General features: G+C 35.0%; 1 protein-coding gene across 2 annotated transcripts in view; it reads right to left on the bottom strand.

Annotated features, from left to right (window-relative positions):
* LOC106867147 (transcription factor stalky) overlaps positions 1 to 9,095 on the bottom strand; it is a 31,848-nt gene extending 22,753 nt beyond the window's left edge. The window contains exons 1-2 of one of the 2 annotated variants that reach the window (XM_052968772.1): positions 8,998 to 9,095; positions 7,711 to 8,693 (exon numbers count right to left, since the gene is read on the bottom strand). In XM_052968772.1, coding sequence (XP_052824732.1) covers positions 7,711 to 8,371 — 661 coding nt within the window. In that variant the 5' untranslated portion in view covers positions 8,372 to 8,693; positions 8,998 to 9,095. The remainder of the gene's footprint in view (positions 1 to 7,710; positions 8,694 to 8,997) is intronic. The other variant, XM_052968773.1, reaches the window with a different exon arrangement.
* Between the last annotated feature and the right edge of the window lie 3,381 nt (positions 9,096 to 12,476).

Here is a 12,476-nt window from a genome sequence, read left to right as displayed (position 1 = left end):
ATATATATATATAAAACAAAGAAATGACACTGGAAAAAACAAATGGTATGTAATGAACTTCATAGCCATTCAATATAAACTTTCTCATTCATAAATCCGGTATGTTCTGAAAATGCAACTTTCCTCTGATGAAACTATAGGATGTTAATCTGATACTCAACTAAGAGTCCACCACATCTTATAACAGAAATAGCTGTAAGCTAATGAAGTCCATTACATAACATTTGCTTTTTCCAGTGTCATATCTTTGATTTCTATTACTACTCTATATTTATATAACAAACTAAGCATATTAGAATGCAATCTTCATTCAATCTATAATAGCCATCTGTGTTTGTAACAGCTAGTTTTCATAGACAACAAATGATTTTTAGAGAGAAATTAGTTTACTTCAAGCAGTTCAAATTACTATCTTTTATCTTTCCTTTTACATCAGTCATTAGGCTGCAGCCATGCTGGGACACCACCTTAAAGAACTTCTAGTTGAATGAATCGACCCAAGTACGTTTTTCTTTTAATCCTGGTACTTATTCAATAGATCTCTTTTGCCAAACCGCTAAGTTATGGGGACATAAACATGCCAACACCTGTTGTCAAGTGATGGTGGGGGACAAACAGACACACACACACACATGTGTGTGTGTGTGTGTGTATCTGTGACAGGCTTCTTTCAGTTTCTGTCTACCAAATCCACCCACAAAGAGGCTATAGAAGAAGACACTTGCCATGCAGTGGGACCAAACCTGGAACCATGTGATTTGGAAGCAAGCTTCTTACCACACAGTCATGCCTGTGCCTATATTTAAATTCCTTCAATATTTTCTTAATTGTGTCAGATATCGTCTAGGTAGTAAGTTAACCCTTTAGCATTCAGATTAATTTATCAAATGTAATGCTTATTTATCAACATTTTTAAAAATTAATCATATTATCTTGTAGCTTCAAGATTTTGAAGATGTAATTATTTTTAGAATGACATTGCAGGGTAGGTGAGAGAGGCCAGTTTGAACATAAAACAGGTAGAACATTTGGGCCAGATATGGCTGGTTTAATTGACTAGATATGGCATGAACATTATTCCATATACACCAGGTCTCTGTGTAGCTAAGGACCATACTTAGTGGTTAAATTGGAAAGGAGCTAGGTCTTACCCCCTCTACTATCCACTATTTCTGTATGCCTATAGATTCACAATAGCAATAACAGAAGCTAACAAGGTGAACTATCAGAAAATGACAATTGTCATTTTTCTTAATGGACATTTCGTTGCTTTTTCTAGCAGATCGAGCAACCATGCTGAGGGTCTCTCATTAGCTTGTGTGTTCTTTGTGATTTATTATGGAGCAATTGGGACAGTGACAGAACCTGGATATTCAATGACAAATCTAATGTATTGTTTGTATATTACTGTTATTGTTCTTTTTTGTTGGACAAATCATTTTGCTTTGTTTACTGTCATTGTCTTTTTAATACCACACTCCAATGTCTACTTTGGCATGGTTTCAATGGCTGGATGCACTTTCTAATGTCAACCACCTCATAAATACAAAGACCTTCCCTGGTGAAGAATGTACCCCCCACCCCCCAGCAAAAACTAGTCATTAGTGACTTTAGACTTTAGGCCAGAAGGATGCCAAGAAGCAGACCAATCTGGAAAAGAAGGATTTGGAAGCTTTATATGGTCAGAGATTTAGGAACACCCTAATTGAGAAATTTGACAGAGGAAGAACTACAGGCCTATCACATAGGGGGCAACTGGGAATTCCTGTGGGACAGCTTGCTGAGTGTCACAGACCAAATCTGTGGCTGGTGCAAAGTCTCATCCAGACCGAGGGTGATGTGGTAGTGGAATGATGCTGCAGACAAGGCCATTAGAGCAAAGAAACAGGCCTGGAAGGACTAGAAGTGTTGGGGCAGCAGGAAACTATAAGATCACCATAGGGGAAGCTAGGAGAGAAGCAGAAAAGAAGTTTGCCTATGTTCTGCAATGTGAGGACCAGAGACTTGAAGTGTTTTGGACTGTGAGGGAAAATCATGATGTCATAGGAAAGAAATGTGTCTGCTTTGATGACGGTACACTTGCATTTAATGATTCTGCAAAGAAAGAGGCTTAGAAACGCCACTAAACATGGAGAATGAATGGGAGAAGGAGTCTGCCAAATGTTGACCCACATAAGGGACCAGCTATATGAATCAACAGTAACTTAGTAGATGAAGCAATTAAGGATATGAAGACAAGGAAAGCCCCCAGCCCATCAGGAATCACAACTGAGATGCTTAAAATATCTGGCAGAGTAGGATATAGCCTAGTCACCCATATAGTTAATCAGGTTATCCATGAGGGAGTCATACCCATTGATTGGTGCAGCAGTATTATAGTCAACTGGTAAAAAGGCAAAGGTGACACCTTAGACAAGAATAATTACAGAGGCATCAAATTGCTGCACCAGGTGATGAAAGTCACAGAAAGGGTCATAGTTCAATCAATTAGGAAGACAGTTAATGTAGATGAGATGCAGTTCAGATTTGTGCCAAGCAGGAGCACAACAGATGCTATATTCCTGGTTAAGCAACTGCCTGATTTTTGTTGACATGAAGAAAGCCCCTGCTCTCTTATCTGGTGGTCAATGCAGAAGCTAGGGGTAGATGACTGATTGGTGAGAGCTGTACAAGCCATGTACAGGGATGCTATCATTAAGATAAAGGCTAGCAACAAATATAGATATGAATTCATGGTACAAGTAAGGGATTCACTAAAGATCAATCTTCAGCACTCTCTTGTTCATCATAGTCCTCCAGGCAATAACAGAGGAATTTAAGACAGGCTGCCCCTGGGAGCTCCTCTATGCTGATGATCTTGTTCTTGTAGCTGAATCACTACCAAAACTAGAGAAGAAATTTCAGGCATGGAAGCAAAGTTTAGAATCAAAAGGCCTTTTAGTGTTAATCTAGCAAAAACTGAAGTCTTAAGTAGAACAGACAAATCACAACTCCCTTCAGGTAGAAAGCCCTGCTCAATCTGTAGAAAAAGCATAGGTATGATAGTAACTCCATAAGATGTGCCCAGTGCAAGCGATGGACACAGAAGAGATGCAGCAATGTGAGAGGAAGGTTAACTGGGAAAATAGTTTTTGTGTGTGGGAAGTGCACAGGTATGATTAACACCAAAAATTTATAGAAAATAGATTCCATCAAATGCCAGTGGGGGAAAATAGAAGTAGGTAGCTTCCATTACCTAGGTGACCAAGTCAGTAGCAGAGGTGGATGCTCCAAGAGCATAGATGCTAGAACAAGAATAGGCTGAGCAAAGTTTAGAGAGACCCTACTTCTGTAACAAAGAGCCTCTCCCTGAGAGTGAAAGGCAGATTGTACAATGCCTGGGGGTGAACAGCTGTGCTACACAGCAATGAAACATGAGCTGTGACTACTGAGGACATGTGAAGGCTTGAAAGAAATGAAGCTAGTATGCTTCACTGGATGTGCAACGTCAGTGTGCATGTACGTCTTGAGAGAGAAGTTGGGCATAAGAGGCATCAGATGTGCACAAGAGAGATGACTGTGCTGGTATGGTCATGTGATGCATATAGACAAGGACAGCTGTGGGAAGTTCCCATCTCTAACTGTGGAGGGAACCCGTGGAAGAGGTAGACCCAAGAAGACGTGGGACAAGGTGGTGAAGCAAGATCCTCGAATGCTGGGCTTTACAAAGGCAATGACAAGTGACTGAGGCCTTTGGCAATATGCCACGCTTAAGAAGACCCATCAAGCCAAGTGAAATCTCAGTTTATGGCTGATGTCAGTGTTGCAGAACTGGTGCGTAAAAAGTACCTTTTGAACATTGGGCAATATGCTGTGCTTGAGAAATAGTAGTCATTGCCAATGCCAGTGTCACGGAACTGGGACCCATGCTGCTAGCATGTAAAAAAAGCACCCTTCAAACTTTGGGCCTCACAGAGGAAGTGACAAAGACTTTTGGCAATATACCAGGCTTGACAAAACCTGTCAAGCCAAATGAGATCATAGTCATAGCTGATGCCAGTATTTCATAACTGGCATGTAAATAGCACCTATTACACTCTTGGAGTGTTTGGCATCAGGAAGGGCATCCAGCCATAGAAACCATGTAAATCAGATTGCAACTTCATGCACTCCCCAGCTTACCAGTTTTCAGTCAAACTGTCCAACCCATGCCAGCATGGAAAATGGACGTTAAATGATGATGATGATGATTTACAGAGTGTACTGGGTGCTTTTCTCATAATACCTATATTAGTGAGGTAAGTGGGGGGCTCTATGTTAAGTGTTGTGAGGTTAAAGTATGAAAGACGAGGCAGGTAAAGGTTTCATGCTGTAGAGGAGATTCATCGATACCTTGAATTATTTAAAAGTGAATGGGAGTAATCAGGATGGGACTGGAAAGAAAGAAAAAATTGTGAGGAGAAACAGTTAGCGTGAGTCCTCAAAGTGCAAGAAGGTGAACAGATGCAAGAAGAGACGACAGAACAGAAAGGATGGATGGTAGAGGTTGCAAGAGTGTAAAGAGAAAGTGAGAAATGGTTAGAGATAGAGTAAGGATGTGGCCATATGAATGGTACACAAGAGTGAAAGGCTGGTTGATGATGAATGTGAGTATATGTGTGCTGTGATAGTTGAGGAGGTGTTGTATCTAATTCCTAGTATTTTTATCTTGTATCTATGTGGTATGTTTACATTATTGAGTGATGTATTTGATGTCCTGTAGTTAAGAAGAGAGACAGTGGATTTGGTTGGTATTACTCTTGCTTTAGTTGGATTTTCTGGAGGCATTAAAACCATGGTGACTATCTCAGTCTCCATAATCTGGGGAATTTGCTTGTCTTGACTTTGAAGACTGCAATAATTCTTTCAGACCTTTGACATATGTTTGTAATGTTGTTAGACCCGGAGACTTTTCGTCCCTGATTTTCCTGTAGCTTTTCTCATATCTGATGAATAGAAGAGGTCGAAGTTGTGCTCTAGATGGAAGGTATGATTTTTGTGCTTACTGTAGTTGATTTTTGAAAAATGATATTTAACACTACTTTTTGGTGTCAGTGGCTTCTAGTACTTAGATGTTCTATTTGGTTATGCCCTACTGCTAGTTACAAAGGTTTAAATCCACTTTATACATTCATATGTGTAATATTAAATGTTGCGTTACTTTTCCGCTACAATTAATTCTATATATATAATGGATCAAACAAACAAGAACAGTAAACTTTGTTTAGTATAGGTTTCATTCAGAATAGAAATGACGTTTTTTAACTAAAACAAACTAGAAGGATCGAAAATATCCTTAAGATCTCTTGTCCCTGTATAACTCAATCTCTTCATGTTAGGTACATTTTATTGTGTGTATGTGTAATATTTGGATGATGACTACTTTAAGGAAGAAATAAAGAATGTTGTGATTGCGTAGATGCCATAGACACAGCATGAAAGACTTTGCATGTAGTCTGTTTGCATCGATTTACCCTCTATTTAGAAATAACTACAAATCCTATAGTTGATTTTAAGAAGTAGTAAGGCAGCTTTAAACACATGCTCCAAGGGAAAAGGGTGTGATTTAACCAGTCCAATTTTGTCTTGATGTCAAAAATGAAGTCTACGAATTAAATTAAATGGTAAATCTAGTACATCAGTGAATAAGTAAGGTTTTAACGAACATACGGTAAATTGCAGAAGATCCAGTGTTATTGAAGAGAAGAGTAATAAATAATTATAGCTAGTCGAGAATATAGTACAATTAGGTGAAGCTAGAGATGCTGATCAAAGAAACATATGAGGGGGTTGAGTATTGATCTAGCTGATATAGTTAATGGATAAGAAAACGGCTGGTAATGTAAGGCGTGTCGCATTGACCTTACACCAACATAAAAATATTAGATATATATAATCATGATCAATAACTAACTACAGTACGCTCTAGACGTAAATATAAACTGTCTAGTTAACGTAATGACATTTGTTTCCCTTTAAATTAAATCTGCTTTGTAAATGTCACAATTTTAATATAAGTTTTTATACATTCTCGACAGAAACTAATGTAATAAATAGTCAACAAAATTCAAGAAGAAATACAAAAATTCCTTTTTGATACAAACGCTAAGAGATCAGCTGTTATTTTCTATTAAATGTTTAAGTTTATCACTCTTTTGTTGCAAGAAACTAGAACATCACTCAAATCAATTTTATCAATTACCCTAAAATATAGCATTTCACTTCAAACGGCATCCCATTTATAAAAACTTTTAAAGAACAAACATTAGTCTTTTTCAAACACGTGTATTTTACAATAATATTCAGATATTTTAATGCCACTGCATTTAAGGGATGTAGCATTAATTATTTCAAGCAGAATCACATGTTCAGATATTCAAAATTATTGTTTTTGACTAACAGAAAACTTAAAATATATATATAAAATCTAAAAAGTTGCCTTTAAAATTTTTCAAGCAGCAAACATAAAGAAACAACAGTTAGGAAAAGAAACCAAATCTTAAATTTTTAAAATATTATCGTTTCAAAAAAAGGACACTATTCTTGTAATAGGAATTATGAGATACAATATGAATATGTGTCATAAATATAAATACATTTATATATAATAGCCAGCAGAGAGGGAATTTACTGCATGCACATAAATAACACGTTTACACAAACACGCACTTATTTACAGACATATTTTCAAGTGGCTACTGCTATTGTAAAAGAATATATATTTAAAGTTAACCATGTGTTATAATTGAAGCCCAAAAAAATCGAAACGAATTTACTATAATCGGCAACATTTTAGTTGATTTTATTCGCTTATAATCAATTTGTAAATAGCAAGAGAATTTATTTTTAGTTTCCCTTGGCAGCACAAAAGACTGAGACTTAAAAAAAAAAGTCATGTTGCTAAAATGAGAGTTAAGTCGAGGAAGTATGTCTTCCCGACTACTACTAACTACTGAAACCAATTTCATCCATCATAAATGATGAACGAGATTATCGCTTAAAAACCGCTTAGAATGGAACCTTAATTCTATCACTAAATTCTAAAAAACTGATAAAATATTTTGTTTTACATACATACAGTATTTTACCGAAAGAATATGTATTAAAATTATTTTAAAATGAAGAACTTAAACCACATGAAAACTAAAAATAGCGAAAAGGTGACGTAAACAAACAACTTCCTGATTTTCTTACAAATCACATCCGGAATTTTTTTAAATTTATTCCACATTTTTAAAGAAATTGTAAATATTCTAAATAACTTCATTTTTACTTACTACAATAATGACTTTCGCTTTAATCAAATCAAATTAAATTTCGTCTGATTAAAGAATTTGAATGTCTTTTGATAACTGCTTTAGAAAATAAAATCGTTTTAAACTTTGAACTTAAACAGCTTTGATTTTTTAATATTAACTTTTGATGAATGAAAATGATGCATTTATTATTTTTAGTTCCCATTGTAAAATAGTTTGTGCGTAACTGAATGTTCCAAGCAATTATGAAAAATCTGTAAAAAGTTTAAAAATCGAAATAATATATTGAAATAACAGTTAAGCTACTTTTGCCGCTAAAGTAAGCAAGATATAAAACAACGTATAATATATACTGACAACAACCGAATACAAGTAAAAGTTCTTTTTTTTTAATCAATATATTGGCATATGGACAGAAAGAATGAATCTCACTTACGTTTGCACTTGAGGCACTGTTTGTAGGCTCCCCATATGAAGTCCCCACATTTGTCACACCAAGTAGGATTAGAACGCAACTCCAAGACAAAATCATGTCCAACTCCAAGCCGTAATTCTCCTTGACTCAGCAGAGCCATTTCAATCTGCTCTTGATAAACAACCACGGCATCGGAATTGGAGGAGTTTAGGTGAGTGTCGTGTTCAGCCCAATGACTGTGGTGACGATGGTTGTTACTGTGATGAAGATGAAGGTTGTCGTTCCGTTTCTTCTCATTTGGCGTCAGACTGCCTCCTACTCCGCAGCGACCTTCTCCTCCACCTGCTACTACTGCTCCTTCTCTACGCCTGTTGAACGGCTGCGAGAAGCCAAAACCCTGGAACATATTATCAATATTGGCTTGTAAACGTACCCACTTCTTTTTCATGGCGTCCACCATGTCTGTTGATGTGTTATTATTCTCGTTGCTGCCAGTGTTTACTGGATTAAGAGATCTTGTTAAGTGGTTTTGAAAATGATTATTGTTGTATGTATCATTTTCATCTGGAGTTGTTGCCCCCGTTGGACCGCCGCAGTATCCAGTGCCCGTCCCACCACCTGAATTTTCTACCGCTCCGTCTATTCCTCGAAAATAAAAGTGCTCTAGAAATTCACGAGCCATGACTTAAGTAGTGTTACCACGTTTTTCCTTTATTCTTCTCTCTCTCTTTTTTTTTATTAAAATGTATCGAAACCACGATATCAAAAGGAAGTTGAGATAATTAATCACTGCGTAAAGGCATGTATTCTTCCTTTACACAGACTATAAATGATAGAACACGCTTTAACAAACTTTTAATTATTTCAAAATGGTATTTTTTTTTTATGTTGTTAATGTTGCGATTATATTCCGGAATCACAGATACTGTATGGTTTTCAATAGTAATAAGTTGTATTGGAATTCACTTCAGTTATTCTAACTTCTACTGGAGTACACGTCACATCTGGAAAAGAAATATTCCATGAGTTAAGAAAACGTTAACCAAACAACATATTGTATTTTTGTCTCTATATACGGTGATTACAAATATCATCCCAATTAAAAACTATTAAGAACTAAAGATAATCTCAAGTTTCAGGAGCCATAAAAATACGTTGCAAGTGCATACATACATGCATATACAAACACTTATCTATACACATACATATACACACACACACACATATATATATATATATATATATATATATATACCAAAGTAAACATATAAATGTGAAAGAAGTTGGAAAAAAATAGTACTCAAATACCAGAGACAGAGTAATATGCTTTATAATTATCAAAGCTGCAAAAAAGAATCACAAAAAATATCACAATAAACTGCTACTCGTTCCTGTTCATTGGACAGTTTAGATTGACAATGGAACAATACTGTTTGTATGAATAGAATATACAATTTACATTCACAGATACACATTTGAAATTGGTTTCTTTTCATTGGTCCTTTCAACTAAAGGCTTTTTTCTACTCAATAATGACAGTTTTACAATCATATAATACACACACACACATATATATATATATATATATATATATATATATAGGGAACAATCTATCTGTTACGATGGCAAGGGTCCCAGCTGATACAATCAACGGAACAGCTTGCTCATGAAATTAACATGCAAGTGGCTCAGCACTCCACAGAGACGTGTACCCTTGATGTAGTTCTCAGGGTAAGCATGATACAGAGTGTGACGAGATTGGCTCTTTGAAATACAGGTACTACTCATTTTTGCCAGCCGAGTGGACTGCAGCAACATGAAATAAAGTGCTCAAGGACACAACGCGTTGCCAGGAATTGAACTCACGACTTTACGATCATCAGCCACATGCCCTAATCACTAAGTCACACACCTTCACATATGCATATATTCATATATATACATATATTTACATATATATATATATATATATATATATATATATATATATATATATATATATATGCATATAAATGTATATGCATTTTTTCAATGTGTACAAATAACATGGAAAAAAAATAGTTACCAGGGTAGCAAAATTCACATAAGTTACAACCTACTTATAAAGGTAGAAATTCCAGGGTTTAGTGAAATGTTTTTGGGTGACATAGATAAATTAAGACATGGAGTTAAACGCAAGTGTTATTCAAATCTTTATACTTCCAACATATGTTCCAAATAAAACATTGGTATTATTGGTATTATTCGCATTTGTTTCCTTAGCAGTAATTACAAGACTAGAAACTCTGTTTATCAATGTAAAATTACTACTGGTTCTGATGTCGTTTTTTACATAGGTAGTTCTTCATCTCAGTTGTCCAAAAGAATATCAAACCATTACTCTACATTTAGACATATCAATACAAACAACAATACTGGGCTTAGTAAATTAATTTGGTCTCTAAAGGAATATAATAAACAATTTGATTTGGAATAGAATATACTATCTAGATCCTTTCCATATGATAAAGGTAAATCCTTTTGTCCGCTCTGTAACGAAGAACAATATCTCATGCTGTTCTCAGAGAATTCTCTTGTAAACACATTTAAAGAACATGTTTATCATTGCAAACATTGGCAAAAACATACCTTTAGTTCCTATAAGTAATTTCTACCAATCAATAAAATTCGATCTTTAACTGTCTTCTTATATTTCATTTCCACTACATATATCTATTTCCACGCTTTTAACCTTTATTCCCATTCGTCTATCGCACTATATTTCTTCACTCTTAATTTTCTGCTAATTTCTTTCTTTCTCCTTCTTCTCTTTCTCTAAATTGCCTTTGACGTTAAATCCATTAATAGTTTTTTTTAAAAATAACTTGCCAACGTTCCCTGTCATCATATACACTAATTACATTCAGTTAAACTGGCATATTGATGTGTTTTGTTCCAGTTTTTTTCCCTGGTGAGAAGATTGTTTTTGTTTTTTAAACTCCTGAAAGAAAAGTGAATTATTCGAATAGAGAAGAAACGCTTGCCTAACTTACAACCAAAATAAATGAACGGGTTAGAAGCAATAAAAAGCCAGACCTTGTTAGGAAGAAAAATGGATCTTTACCCTTTGAACGGCAGATCAAGAAATAAATTATTTGTAACTAAACACTTTCGAACTTCGGACACTGATAGAATGTGTCATATAAAACATTGTTGAGAAAAGTTTGTACTTTCAAAGTTGTCTTATTTCGGTAATTTCAACCAATCAATGATGTGTATTCACCTGAATAAAATTACTGCTCTTGTTTGTCAACAACAACTTCCTGCGGTGTATATTTCATTTGTCAATGTTATTTATGACATATTTCATCTCATTTATGTTTATATGAATAAACGAGTGTATCTAAAGTATGTTTACTTCATGGCACCACCACAACCGTTCGTGCATTTCTACTCCTTTTAGTTTTTTTTTTCCTGTTTTTCAGCTACTATTTTCAGAAAAACTTTTTTGCCCACCCCCACTCCCCCTCCAATTTCTTCATTTCTCACTTTTTTCCATAACTCTAACCCTAAATTCCCAACCCTAACTCTAACTCTAAAAGCAGTACAATTGCATGAACGATGTCATAAATAACAGTGACAAACGAAATATACACCGCTGATAGTTGTTGTTGACAAACAACGGCAGTAATTTTATTCAGCTGAATAGACATGATTCATTGGTTGAAATTACCGAAATACAACTACTTTAACACGAAATAACTTTGAAAATATAAACTTTTCTCAACAACACTAAAGTAAAAGATGTTTTATATGACACATTGTACCAGTGTCCGAAGTTTGAAAGTGTTTAGTTACAAAAAATTAATTTCTTCATCTGCCGTTCAAAGGGAAAAGATCCAGAAGAATATATAAAAAAAATAAGAGGAGGAAAGGAAAGAAAATGTTGATGCATAGGTCAGAAACAAAAACAAAATACAGAAAGGGAGGATCGATAGCTTATCACATTTTTTTTCGGGACCTTTCCTGAACTTAATTATAGAAAATGCATGTATGTTTATCTTATCTCAAGTTTTCCTTAAAGTTGTGGTAGAGCTCAGGAATTTTCTCTACTTTCCTGTAAGCACATGGGGAAAGATCCCGTAAGCACATGGGGACACAACTAGAATGAAGAAACAGCGATGTTTTCACTTCATGTTTTGTCGAAGATTCTTTCTGCTCAGTATATTTATGTAGGTGATTTTAAATGTATCGTAATTTTATAGACATATTGTATTTTAGAATACTTTCCTGATCAGTTGGCTATTTTCTTTGAAATACTCTTACAGGTTTTCAGAAGCACAGGAAAACATGACTGAATCATACGAAACTGGAACTATATATATATATATGTGTGTGTGTGTGTGTATGTGTGTATGTGTATAAATATATATATATTTATATACATAGTGTTTTTTTCCTACGTCCAGCAGTATATTAGATAGATATTATCCCTTAGTGGGTTGGATTCACAAACCCTAACTTTCTTGGATATATATATATATATTACGGAGATGTACTTGCATAGCAAGTGACCTGATCTGAGATCGTGTGCTGGAACGAAAACAACTGCAGTGTGGAAGGTGTTTATAAGCCATTTAAAATAACACACAAAAACTGTTAGATTCACTTCAACATTTAAATTTAATTTGTCAAAATATTTTCGTCGCTTTGAGACCACGACCTGTTCACTGACAAAATTCAGATGCAGCACAGAATTTATATATATATTTCATTTCATTTCATTTCATTTCAAAGTTTCAGCTCAG

The sequence above is a fragment of the Octopus bimaculoides genome, chromosome 6, assembly GCF_001194135.2.
Source record: "Octopus bimaculoides isolate UCB-OBI-ISO-001 chromosome 6, ASM119413v2, whole genome shotgun sequence".
NCBI classification, from domain to species: domain Eukaryota; kingdom Metazoa; phylum Mollusca; class Cephalopoda; order Octopoda; family Octopodidae; genus Octopus; species Octopus bimaculoides.
Note: the sequence above shows the minus strand (reverse complement) of the source record. Positions and strands in the feature narration are given on the sequence as shown.